The sequence below is a fragment of the Oryx dammah genome, unplaced genomic scaffold (assembly GCF_014754425.2).
Source record: "Oryx dammah isolate SB20612 unplaced genomic scaffold, SCBI_Odam_1.1 HiC_scaffold_7, whole genome shotgun sequence".
Lineage (NCBI taxonomy): Eukaryota > Metazoa > Chordata > Mammalia > Artiodactyla > Bovidae > Oryx > Oryx dammah.
Genome location: NW_024070191.1, coordinates 35,511,323 through 35,524,770, shown reverse-complemented (window position 1 = coordinate 35,524,770; position 13,448 = coordinate 35,511,323). Strand labels below are relative to the sequence as shown.

The following is a 13,448-nucleotide window of genomic DNA, read 5'->3' as shown; positions in this document are numbered from 1 at the left end:
CCAGCTTTGTGTTTCTGAGCCATCTCGGTGGTGTCTTTCCAGGCAGGCTTTTTTGAAGCATTTATCTGCTCTCATTTCCAGGGCTTTCTGGGAGTGTAGCTCCATATTCACTGTTTGGTACTCCTGGTGCATCGTTGATTGCTATAAACTTTTCTCTGGTTTCAGATTTGTGATTATCCGCCGGGAAAAGCTTATCCAGGATCACATGGCAAAGCTTCAGCTGAATCTGCGGCCTGTAGATGTAGATCCCGAGTGTTTGCGCTGGACTCCCGTCATAGTGTCCAATTCTGTTGTCTCAGAGGAGGAGGAGGAGGAGGAGGAAGAGGAGGAGGAGGAGGAGGAGGAGGAGGAGAGAGAGCCAGAAGAGCATCAGAGCCAGGAACGAGAATTGGAGCCAAATGTAAGGGCATGGACGGTCCCCGGTGTTGGTAAAGGAAGAGCGCGTGTTGGTTTTCAGGCGTGTTTGTGATGTACATATAATGGGATCTGAAACCAGTACTATAAACTCACATTAGAATTTCCAAGTTTATTTCAGTGATAGAAATTTCAGGAAGACTGGGTTTTGTTTACTTATTTGTATATTTTCAAGCCTCGTATCATTAGGAAACCTTCAAATTTGTTATATTGTGTTAGTTATGAGTATCTAGCAAGAGTGCCTATAAGTAGCTAAGTTTGAAGCTGTATAGGAATTGAGGAATCTGAATTAAATTTAAATCTGACCGTTGTTTAAAATGAAGATTCATTTTCCTTAAAACATTAAGGAAATAATGTAAGCAGTGCATAATAGAGCGCTAAACGCTTCGGTGTCTTCGCCATTAAAGGGTTAGCGAAGGTCCGACATCATTTTCATCATTTTTCTTCACATGATGCATACTGTTCTCTGGCCTTTTTTTTTTTTTTTTAAGCAGTGCTTTCATCCTTTAAAACTCTGTGTTCTCTTTTGATAGATATAAATAGTTTCAATGCCCCCTGTTTAGTGTAATTTTCCAAGTAAAATTAAGTATTCAGAATAAAATAAGTCAAAATCATTCCAGAAATTTTCTTTCATTTTTTAAGCATCCTCTTTCTCTTGCCCATGCCCCAGAATTTGTCTCCTCTCTGTTTATAAATTTCTGATAAAATTCATGAACTGTCTCATTTAACATTTACTAGATTATAAAGAAAATAATACAAGGCTTCCCTTGTAGCTCACTAGGTAAAGAATCTGCCTGCAGTGTAGGAGACCCAGCTTCGATCCCTGGGTTGGGAAGATCCCCTGGAGAAGGAAATGGCAACCCACTCCAGTATCCTTGCCTGGAAAATCTCATGGACAGAGGAGCTTGGTGGGGTGCAGTCTGTGGGGTCACAGAGAGTCGGGCACGACTGAGTGACTAACACTTAAGGAAAATAATAGTCCCTTTGTTTACTGTTTGCATAGTGGTTAAGAGTCCTGGCTCTTGGATCAGACTGTTTGGGGTTACATCCCAGCTTCTTCATTTGCTGTTGCGTGGCCTGGGGCAGGTTACTTACATGTTCTGTGCCTCAGTTACCTCATTTGTAAAACAGGGATATAATAATAATATTTCACATAATTGGTGTGGATTTTACCCATACAGCTTTTAAAACAGTCCCTATCACACAAGAGATATTTATGTTAAGTATTAAATGTCATCTTTGAAGTATTAAATGTCATCTCAGCATTTAAAAGGCCAGAATAGGAGATGTAACCAAGTAAGATTGAAAATTAACCAGCATGGTTTTATTTTCTAAAATCAGGTGGGGAAGTCTGCATCTCGTGAGAACAAAGAACAGGATTCTTACACTTCAGTAGAAAGTGAGAAGAAACCAGAAGTTACCACACCAGCCAGTACCACTCGTTTGAGCAAACAGGTCCTTCCCCGTGACAGTCTTCCTGCCAATAGTCAGCCGTCTCGGCGAGGCCGCTGGGGGAGGAAGAACAGAAAAGCCCAGGAACGCTTTGGTGATAAGGACCCGAAACTGCTCTTGGAAGAGACGTCAGCCCCCCAGGAGCGGTACGGAGACTGTGAGGAAAAGTCAGAACCTTCCCAAGAGCAGTACATGGAGAGCGAGGAGCCGTCAGCAGCCTGCCAGGAGCAGCCGAGCCAGGACGGGAAGCCGGACGGGCCCAAGAGGAGACCTGGCGAGGGGCTCGAGCTCTGGCGAGGCCCGAAGAAGAGCCCTGAGCCCCTGAAGTGCGGGCTGCCCGACGCCCACGACCGGCTGCCCCGTCGCTACAGCGAGGGTCGCTACTGCGAAGGCCGCTACGCTGACGGGGACCGCCCCGTGCTGCGGGGCTGCAGCGAGAGCAGCGAGGAGGATGGGGAGCCCGAGAGTCCCCGGTCCAGCTCGCCCCCAGTGCTCACCAAGCCCACGCTGAAGCGGAAGGTGGGCCGCCCTGCCCTGCCCCATCCTGGAGCTCTGGGAGGTCGGGGCGGGAGTCCACAGAGTGTTAGCCTTTCAACTGCAGGCCCAGTGCCTCCTAGCCTGTGATCTTCCCAGTGAGCACGTGGGATGTGCACTCGGCTCCTCTGGTTCATGAGTGCTCACCTGGAAGTCATACACGTATTTCAGGGCTGACAGGCTGTTTTCAGCTTGCTGGTTTGATTTCAAATTATGACTTCTTACTCCAGTACTCTTGCCTGGAAAATCCCATGGGCGGAGGAGCCCGGTAGGCTGCAGTCCGTAGGGTTGTGAAGAGTCGAACAGGACTGAGCAACTTCACTTTCACTTTTCACTTTCATGCATTGGAGAAGGAAATGGCAAGCCACTCCAGTGTTCTTGCCTGGAGAATCCCAGGGACAGGGAGCCTGGTGGGCTGCCGTCTATGGATTCGCACAGAGTCGGACACCACTGAAGCAACTCAGCAGCAGCAGCAGCAGCAGCAGCAGGGATTTAAAAAATCCCCTGGGGACTTCCCTCATGTTCAGTGGTTAGGACTTTGAGTTTCCACTGTGGGGATCATGGGTGCAAACCCTGGTCGGGGAGCTGAGATTCCACAATCACAAGGCCAAAAGCATGGGTTAGAAATGTTTCTACTAGAAAAGGAGAGGCACACACTCCATAGTTGCATGGAGAGTGGGCAGGACAGTGCCCCAGTACTCAGAGTGATGCCTGTCCCCTCACCCTGCACGGCGCTGTATCCTGCCTGGGTCTCTGTCCTCTTCAACCCTCTGTGGTTTCACTTAACTTTGTTTTCAAAGTATTTTCTAAGCTATATTTTATCATCTTGCAAAGTCTGAATGATAGCCAGGTTATTACTGAATGCTGTGAGGTGGTAGTCACAGATTCTCTTAAACTGTATACCAGAGATCTCCCAAACTGTGGCGTGAACTTAAACATTGCTGCAGACCAGCCAAGCTGAAGCATGTCGGCTCTCTGGATGAGCCACCCTGGACTAGAGAGGTGGCAGCTTTCACCCAGAGCAATAAAATCATTCTTCTCCATAGCAGAGCCTTGGGGAAAAAAAAGATAGGGCTATTTATCAGAGAAAAAAGAGCTTTCCATTTTAGGAGCAGTTTTAGATTCACAGGTTTATTGCAAAGAAAGTATGAAGAGTTCCTATGTTCTCCACACCCCGTCTCCCCTATTACTGACCTTCTCCCTTGATGCGGCACATTGGTCACAAATAGGGAACCAGCACAAATACTTCATTAACTGGAGCCCATACTTTGTTCAGATTTCCCCGTTTCCCCAGGATACCACCCAGCACACCACGTACATGGCAGTTAGTTGTCACATCTTTTTAGGCTCCCTGGCTGTTGGTGACAGTTTCTCAGACTCCTCGTTTTTGATGACCTTGTCAGTTTTGAGGAGTACTTGCTATAAATTCTGTAGAATGCCCCTTATGGTATTAAAATGGGGTGAAGTGTTTTGGGAAGAAGGCCACAGAGGTAGAGTGCCATTCTCATCACATCATAGAAGGGTCTCTGCCATCAGGCTGTACCAGGCCCAAATGCAAGGGCACCTGCTGTCCATGTGACTTCTCACTGTTGCCATTGATGTCAGCCTCCAGGTGCCAGGCTTGTCAGGTCTCTTCACTCTTGAGGTACTGCCTTTTTCAGACCCCTTTCTATACTGTACTCTTTGGAGGGAAGTGACTGCCTGCAGCCCATGCCTAAGATGCAGAAAGTTATACTCTGCTGCCTAAGAGCAGAATATCTGTGTTAATTACTTGGAATTCTGTTCGAGAGAGTTACCCATTTTTTCCTGTTGCTTGACATATCCGTGTGGCCTCATAGATACTTACTTTCATGCCCCAGTCCTTGGATCAGCCATTTCTCCTTAGAGCAGGGCCGTGTTTAACCTCGTTTGAAAAACTGTGTTCTCAACTAGAAAGACTAGTAGGTTTGAAGTGGAGAAAAGTTGATTAACCTGCTGTTCATTACGTGACTGTGAAGAATATATCTTTGCCATCCTAGGCTTATGTTGCCTTTTTACAAAATAAAATTATGCTATTTCCCTGTGTAAAAAGAGAATATTATAACAGGCAGTGAGTACATGTACAGGATACTTGTAAAGTTTTGAAGAAATTCACTTGACTAGGAATTGCAAATAATTTTTAGCCATTTCTTTACTGTCTGAATGTGACCTTAAAGCAAGTCCTGTAACCTTTCTGGCCTCTGTAGAATGAGGGGATTGAATTCTATCAGCTTTGGTAATATATGATATCATTTTGTGATATCTGTTATGTGATTTAAGATGTTAGATCAACTCTAGTACAGAAGTATGCCTAATGTGCCACGTCCCAACACCAGATTTGTTCATTTCTGAAATGCTCGCTAACACCAAGGAGATCTATACCAATTCCACATTCCCGTGCCCGCTTTAACTCTGTTGATTGTGCATGGCGGTGGCGCGTGGCCTTCCTGCTGGTTCTGCTGACACGCACAGTGGAGCTGTGAGATGTACGCTGTGTTATGTCTTTTTTTCTCTTTGGAGGAAAAGAGAAGAGACTAGCCTTTGTGTCATTTCAGTATTGAAACAGGCTGCTCCCTAGGGTACTAAGTGTAACCAAACCATTAGTAGGGGAATGATAACATCCACTCTTTACTCTGTTTTTTTACATAATTGTTTTCAGTGATCCTTTTTGTATCTATGACACTTTATGTATATATAGTATCTTAACTATGGTATTTTGAACTAATGTTCAAAGTGTCTTTCGGCAAACAGCATACTCATTTGATACATGCTAACTCTGTCAGGTTTAAAAACTACTAATCGTTATTAATGGAAATGACGGTGTTCATTACCATAAATAATAATGCTTCTTTCTCTCTTAAATAGAAACCAATTCTTCACCGCAGAAGGAGAGTCCGAAAGCGCAAACACCACAATAGCAGTGTGGTCACAGAGACCATTTCTGAGACCACGGAGGTCTTAGACGAGCCTTTTGAAGACTCCGACTCCGAGAGGCCGATGCCGAGATTAGAGCCAACGTTCGAGATTGATGAGGAGGAGGAAGAAGAGGATGAGAGCGAACTCTTCTCTCGAGGGTACTTTCATCGCTTGGCCTCCCAGGACGTTCTCAGGTGTCGGTCCGATTCTAAGAGGAAGTCTAAAGATGAAGACGATGACGAAGAGTCAGACGATGCTGATGGTATGTTTCACAGAGCGGTTGCCTGTTGTAGTTTCCTGGTTTTGAAAGATACAGCAGTGGTAGCTGCAAAACCTCCAGCAGAGAGGGTGAAGGGCACATCACCCGCCGAGCAAGTGCAGGATGACTTGCAGCCTCCGAAGGCTGTGTTGAGTGTGCTCATACTCACCTTCTGCCTTAGTTCTCTGTCCTTTTGTCACTGTTTTTTCCCAGTTCCCCCATAGCACCTGTTTTTGCCTCTGCAGATAGTAATCTTGCTGTTCGGAAATTGTTCTTTTTGTCTAGTGCTTTCTCGGCCATTACGTGTATCTTTAGTTAATGGGTAGATGAGACTGAGCGTGAAGAAGATAATTAATAACCCTTTACTGGAGTGCACAGTCTATAGACCTGGCCTGTTCTGCTAATTATGTGTGCTGAGTGCTTAAAACAGGCACTCCGTAAATACAGTTAAATGACTAAGTGCTTAGAAGTGGCTCTCGAATAAGGTCAGACTCGTGTAAATTGGACTTGCTTCAAATCTGTTCCTGAATCATATCTGTAATATGTCTTATTCAACGAGTAGTAAATTTCTAATTAAAAGGGTAACAGTACCTCAAAATAAGTTAAATTTTATGGCATAGCTAAAAATCCAGTGATTAGACTGGTTGTCATTTCCTCTTTAAAGATGAAAAGAAGGGGCTCATATATGACTTGGATCCCAAACTAGTTGTTCACATCATTGCCTAAATTTCCTGCCTTGTGCTGTGTGGCCTCCTTGCTGGGGTCACACTGAACTGCTTTGCTTTGCTGGTCAAATTCAAAGGAATCGCGTCCACGCTTGGTGCATAAACCTATAGCTTTTATGTACTGACTAGTTGGGCTTTTAAAAATAAATTCACTCAATTTCAAATCTCGTAGACAACTTGCATTTTCTTCAGTCTCGTATTTCTGTATAATCGATACTTTTAATATCGTGATCACTTAAGTTTTTTGCTCTATTGTGCATGATTTTCCAAAATTTTATTGTGTTATATTTTGAGATATGTAACTAGGAAACTAAAAATTTATTTTGTAAAGTAAAAAATGTGGCACTTTTGCAGAATTCTGTCTTATATCATCATAGATTAAAATAGTATCCTCTAAGTTCCTATTGAACAGAATTTTCTCTAATGGAGCCATTTCCTTTATTTTCAGGTTACTACCGGTAACTATACCTTTTTAGTCTCACCAGTTCCACCCCCTAACCCCCTAAAAAAATTCCTGTTCCTACCTTGCTGGTCTTATTTTTAAAAATTAATGGGAAATGTGGATGTACTTATTATGCTATGGATATTTCATAGTTTTTAGAAAAAGTGATGGTGAGAAAGTGATGCTAATATCAAATTTATTTCTAGTAAACCCTTTGCTTCAGGTCAGTATTTGTCCAGGACTACATGCCTTGCAGCTCTTTTTACACAAACACAACACTGGCTGGGAAGTGTTCCTGTAGGATTGCTCACACGTGGCCTGGAGTAGTTGGCTCATGATATTACCCAAAGTAACGATTTTGTAGAAACTAAGAAAACCAAAGCAATAATATAAATGGGGTGGGGGGGGGAGGAGGGATAAGTGAGCTGATATGTCACTTACATGGTAAAGACAGCTTATCTAAAGTAGCTGTGAGAACTACTAGTATTTGTGTCCTTATAAATCTTATCTCCATTTTTTAAATGATGATACTGAGTCTTAGGGTAACTTCCCAAAGATGTGCAGTTGGCGTTGATGATGCCCTTGAACCTAGTGGGTGGACCAGAATGCTTTTCCTGGTTCTGCCAGTTCACTCCGTGACTTCAGAGGATATCATGAAATAGGTTTCTCCTTTAGACTCTTAACCTAAAAATGAAGATAGTCGGGAGTTTGGGGTGATAATAAAATCATTTCTCTTGTACATGTGGGCTCGGGAAATGACACTAGCAAATACAAGATCCTGTAATTTATTTTATTTTTTATCCTTCCTGTGCAGACACTCCTGTCCTAAAGCCAGTGTCTCTCTTGAGAAAATGTGATGTGAAGGACGCTCCACTTGAGCCAGATACATCCACGCCCATGAAGAAGAAGAAGGGATGGCCCAAGGGCAAGAGCCGCAAACCGGTCCACTGGAAGAAGAGAGCTGGTCGTAAGCCGGGCTTTAAGCTGAGTCGGGAGATGGTACCCCTGTCTGCTCAAGAGTGCGTCGTTGAACCCATCGTCCCCCTTCCGAAAGCGGGACGTAAATCCAAAATGGAAGAGAGCGAAGAAACTGTTGAACCAAAAGAAGACTTGCCTTTAACGGAGGAAAGGAAGGAAGAGGAGGAGCTGCCCCTGGAAGCGGAGGAGGTCGAGGAGGGGGAGGAGGAGGACACCACCAGCAGTGACGTCAGGGCGGCCTCTCCTGCCGACGCCAGCAGCCCCGAGGCCGAAGGCAAGGAGCCCGAGGCCGGTGAGGAGGAGGAGAAGCCCCGCGTCCCTGTAGAGCAGCGGCCGTCAGAGGAGGCGCCGCAGGAACTGGCCAGGCAGGAGCCCGAGGAGGAGGAGGACACGGCTGCGGAGGCCAACCAGAGCGAAGACCACGACGCGGACGATGAGGACGACGGCCACCTGGAGCCCGCCAAGAAGGAGGAGGAGCTGGGGGAGCCGCCGGCGCGCGAGGGCGTCAAGGAGGAGCCAGGCGGCCGGGAGGCTTTTTTAGATCCTAACGTGCAGGGCAGCGGGGAGAACCCGAAAGACAAGGAGGAGACGGAGCCGGATTCTGAGGAGGAGCAGACTTCGCACGAGGCGTCCGTGGTGTCGGAGCACATGCCGGGCTCTGAGGACGACCGCGAGGAGGACTCGCGCTCGAAGGAGGAGCTGCTGGAGCTGAAGGAGGAGGAGGAGATCCCACACAGCGAGCTGGACCTGGAGACGGTGCAGGCCGTGCAGTCCCTGACACAGGAGGAGCGCGGCGAGCACGAGGGCGCCTACCAGGACTGCGAGGAGACGTTGGCCGCCTGCCAGACGCTGCAGAGCTACACGCAGGCCGACGAGGACCCTCCGCTGGCCCTGGTGGAGGACTGCCACGCCTCGGAGCACAACAGCCCGCTGTCCTCCGTCCAGTCCCACCCCAGCCAGTCAGTGCGCTCGGTCAGCAGCCCCAGCGTGCCCGCCCTTGAAGGGGGCTACACCCAGATCAGCCCGGAGCAAGGATCCCTGTCCGCCCCGTCTATGCAGAACATGGAGACCAGCCCCATGATGGACGTGCCTTCCGTATCCGACCACTCCCAGCAGGTGGTGGACAGCGGCTTCAGTGACCTGGGCAGCATCGAGAGCACCACGGAGAACTACGAGAACCCCAGCAGCTACGACTCCACCATGGGCGGCAGCATCTGTGGGAACAGCTCATCCCAGAGCAGCTGCTCCTACGGCCTGTCGTCCTCCAGCAGCCTCACCCAGAACAGCTGTGTGGTCACCCAGCAGATGGCTGGCATGGGCGGTGGCTGCAGCCTGATGCCACAGAGCAGCGTCCCACCCGCCGCCAACTGCGGCATCAAGTCCCCGCAGAGCTGTGCCGTCGAGAGGCCTCCCAGCACGCAGCAGCCGCCGCCACCCCAGTCGTCGCAGCAGCCTCCACCGCCACAGCCTCAGCCGCCAGCCCCGCCCCCCCCGCCAGCCCAGCCGCCGCCCCCGCCCCCGCCCCCGCCCCAGCAGCCACAGCCCCCGCCCCCGCCCCAGCAGCAGCCCCCGCTGTCACAGTGCAGCATGAACAACAGCTTCACTCCGGCGCCCATGATCATGGAGATCCCCGAGTCCGGCAGCGCGGGGAACATCAGCATCTACGAGAGGATCCCCGGGGACTTCGGGGCCGGCAGCTACTCCCAGCCGTCGGCCACCTTCAGTCTAGCCAAGTTGCAGCAGCTGACCAACACCATTATGGACCCCCATGCCATGCCTTATAGCCATTCTCCTGCTGTGACTTCCTATGCAACCAGTGTTTCTCTGTCCAACACGGGACTGGCTCAGCTGGCTCCATCGCATCCCTTAGCGGGGACCCCTCAAGCACAAGCCACCATGACGCCGCCCCCGAACTTGGCCTCCACCACCATGAACCTCACGTCCCCTCTGCTGCAGTGCAACATGTCTGCCACCAACATTGGCATTCCCCACACTCAGCGTCTGCAAGGCCAGATGCCGGTCAAGGGGCACATCTCCATCCGCTCCAAGTCGGCGCCCCTGCCCTCCGCGGCGGCTCACCAGCAGCAGCTGTACGGCCGCAGCCCGCCCGCCGTCGCCATGCAGGCCGGCCCGCGTGCCTTGGCCGTGCAGCGTGGCATGAACATGGGGGTGAACTTGATGCCCACCCCTGCCTATAATGTCAATTCCATGAATATGAACACCCTGAACGCCATGAACAGCTATCGAATGACCCAGCCCATGATGAACAGCAGTTACCATAGTAACCCGGCCTACATGAACCAGACAGCACAGTATCCTATGCAGATGCAGATGGGGGTGATGGGGGGCCAGGCCTACCCCCAGCAGCCTATGCAGCCGAGCCCGCACGGAAACGTGATGTACACGGGCCCCTCCCATCACAGCTACATGAACGCGGCGGGCGTGCCCAAGCAGTCGCTCAACGGGCCTTACATGAGAAGATGAGCAAGACGGACTTGCAGTTCAGAACCTAAATATATATAAATAAAGGGACCTTTTATACTGACAAACCAGAGAAAAATGGACCTTTTTTCCAGTTAAAATATTGCTGTAGATTTAGAGGAATTTTTCTTTGGTTTATTTTATTTTTTAGAAAACCTGGTCTTCTCTTTTTTGGGGGGTTCATTTTGTTCTGGGTTTTGGTTTTCTTCACAATCGTGAGCATTTTACAATAGAACTCACCTAACCACGGATTTGGGGATGGGAAAACATGCGCAGAAACCTTCTCATAATTAAAGAGCCTTACTTTCTTTACACGCCACATGGACAGGATTTGTGTGAAAGTGAATTATCTTTATTTTATTTTAAAATGTATGTTTCCCCTCAAGTGTTTGCAGCTCCCAGTGTCGTCATTTTTAAATGTTACATATACATCTCGAGGGTTAGCCAGACCCTTTTCCTCCACACCCAGCCTTTCATTCCCTACTTCATTCCAGCAGGAGGCACTTATGGGAGACTCGGACGGGGACATGGAGAACAACCCAAGCTCCTTAAACTTATTATTATTGTTAATATTATTATTATTATTATTATTAATAAAGCGAGGCAGGAAAATGCTTCTCCTCCTAAAATCCCCTCCACTCCCTACACATATACACATGCGCACACACACACCTCTTGAAACCTTTCCCCAAGAATGTTTCCTTATAGATGGACTTCATTGAAAATGTTTTTCTTAGATCAAGTGTAATATAATTTTTTAAAAACTACTCCCACTCAGCACTCAGAGACACAAAAATACTGTAAGTCTCAATTAACAGCAGAATCTCAGAGGAAAGCTGTTTGCAATCCTGATCAGCCTTGGAGGAACAGATGGTCAGTTAACAATCAAAAGAGGAACGTAAACCTCTTGTTTTTTTAAACCACCTGGTGAATCAGCCATACGCACATAATTCCACGCAGCCTCTTGATTTTAGTACATACCTTGAGACTCTTAAGGGTCTCGATTCTCGAGCCTTCCTGACTCATTAAAGTGAACAGCAGTCCCCGGTGACTTGGCGATGAGCCTCTTACATCCTCATATAAAGGGTTGGCAGATGACTGGACACGTCAGCGACTTGAGAAATACCTGACTAACCTTTGACACTGTTTACTTCGTGTTGGAAGAGATGACGCAATAGCGTGTTGTGAGGGAGACCGTGGCATGAGTCTTATAGCTACTTCAGTGATAACATACCTCTAGTTTTCCTTCGTCTTTTGAGATCCTGAGTCCCTTCCCCTGTGAATCGGGATGCGCGGCCCTTCCCCGGGGAGAGGCTGAGAAGAGGGATCGACCAACCACCAGCATAGTCGGGCAGATCTGGACAGCAGGGTTTTAGCAGTCTCCTATGTTACTTCCAACTTCATTCTCTTTTCTCTTGTGCAGCCAGTTTGCCCATTCTCTTCTTGTCACTTGCTCCAGGGATAGGTTAAAAAACAAACATATATATATATATAAGTATATATATATGTGTATATATATATATGCGTATATATGTTCCATCATTGGAAGATGGACACTATTATACCACTTGGTATGTGCAGTCAAATATCCAAAAGGAGGAAGTACTGCTTAAAGAAATGCCTGTAAGCATTAAATTCTCTCCTTTATTTGTACATTTTATATAGATAAATTTTTGAAGTAACAAATTAGGCATTAAATTTTTTCAAATGCACAGGTTTGTTGGTTTTTTTTTTTATATATATACACTTTAATTGACTTTCTCAATTAAACGTGTTAGGTAGAACAAGGCAGAATCCCGCCTCCTAACCGCTGTCTGAGCATTCTGAGCATGCGCAAGGCTGAGTAGGACCAGTCCCTCTGTATATACCTTTCCAGCCCCCAGTCCTGTGTGTAGAACGTGCCCTGTGCTGCCCTCTGCCGACTCTTCAGCGCTGTCATTGCTTCCTGGTTGGGGTGGGGACGGGGTGGGTGGGGAGGGAGGTGTCTTGGGAGGAGGGTGGGTCAGGGCAGAAGGAGAAGCTGTTGAAAACGAGGGCCGTGAATTCAGTTTCTGTTGGTTTGCGGTTGTGTTTGGTTTTGTTTCTTTAAAAAAAAAAAAAAAAACCAATTTTCAATCGGGCAGCTCCCTTTTTCCACAAGCCTTTTTGTGACTTTAGAACTATTGTAGAGAAAATGTTCTTTTCTATATTATAAAAGAAATTATCCAACACAGTAATATTGGTACCTGTCATTTTTTCACTTCTGTTTAAAAAAAAAATGTATTTTTAGCAAGATAACTTGGGTAATCTTCTAAAAAAAGAAATTTAAAAAACTCACTGTTAGTGACTTTGATGCCTTTTAAAATAAGAGCTTTTTCATTTCATTCCATCTTTAAAATTTTTTATCTTTGTTGTAGAATATTAAAAACTATTTTAAGAAAGATAAAAATTCTCTTTAAAGAGATCTCTAGAGTGTGTGAATAGAGCTCCAGATGCCTCTAAAAGCCGCATGTACAAATGAAGCTAAGTCTATTCCTGTCTGTTTATATTTGCTTTTCCTGTTTTGTAACCTCTTTGTACTTTGTTCATGGTGACTTGTAAGCTATGGGGAAGGGGTGCCTAGATGCCTTCGTACTTCTCCATGTCACGCGCTCCTGGGCCAGCCGGCCTCCTTCCTCTCCTGTATGTAATATCACTTTTTTTTCCCCCTTTCTAGCAAGTACTTTCAAAAGAACTCTGTACATTTTAACATTAAAAAAAAAAATAAATTATGTTGAGCCATTTTGGATGTCTGTCTTGCAAGTGGAATTTTTCTCCCAAGTGCTTCAAATTCTCTGATTCTTTTTCTACACACAAACTCAGGAATATTAGCCTTTTCACACTCCTCTTCAGCTAGCAAATATAAGTGTATGACCTTTGCGTTGAAATTTCAGTTTTGATTCAAATAATGTTTCATTTCCAAGAATATAGATAGCTTTCCCTTTTCCAGAGAAAATGATATTAGAACCTCACTTTGGTGGTTTTTTGGGGCGGGGAGGGGGACCCATTTGAAAAACTTTTAAAGGGGTTGTAATTCAGCCAACCAAAAAAAAAAAAAAAAAAGACAGTAACAAGTAGCTCCCAGACATGGAACAAAGCAGTGTTTTTTTCTCATCTCAGTTGACCTGATTGTGTAATCTAGGAAGGTTTGCCAGAAATCCGGGTTGTAAACAGTCATTTTTTTGATGTTTTCTGAGTTACTGTTCTCGCC

General features: G+C 46.6%; 1 protein-coding gene across 1 annotated transcript in view; it reads left to right on the top strand.

Annotated features, from left to right (window-relative positions):
* Nucleotides 1-12,986, top strand: part of KAT6A (lysine acetyltransferase 6A) — a 101,451-nt gene extending 88,465 nt beyond the window's left edge. The window contains exons 13-16 of the mRNA XM_040242996.1: nt 166-400; nt 1,756-2,385; nt 5,284-5,596; nt 7,575-12,986. Coding sequence (XP_040098930.1) covers nt 166-400; nt 1,756-2,385; nt 5,284-5,596; nt 7,575-10,222 — 3,826 coding nt within the window. The 3' untranslated portion in view covers nt 10,223-12,986. The remainder of the gene's footprint in view (nt 1-165; nt 401-1,755; nt 2,386-5,283; nt 5,597-7,574) is intronic.
* Nucleotides 12,987-13,448: the final 462 nt, after the last annotated feature.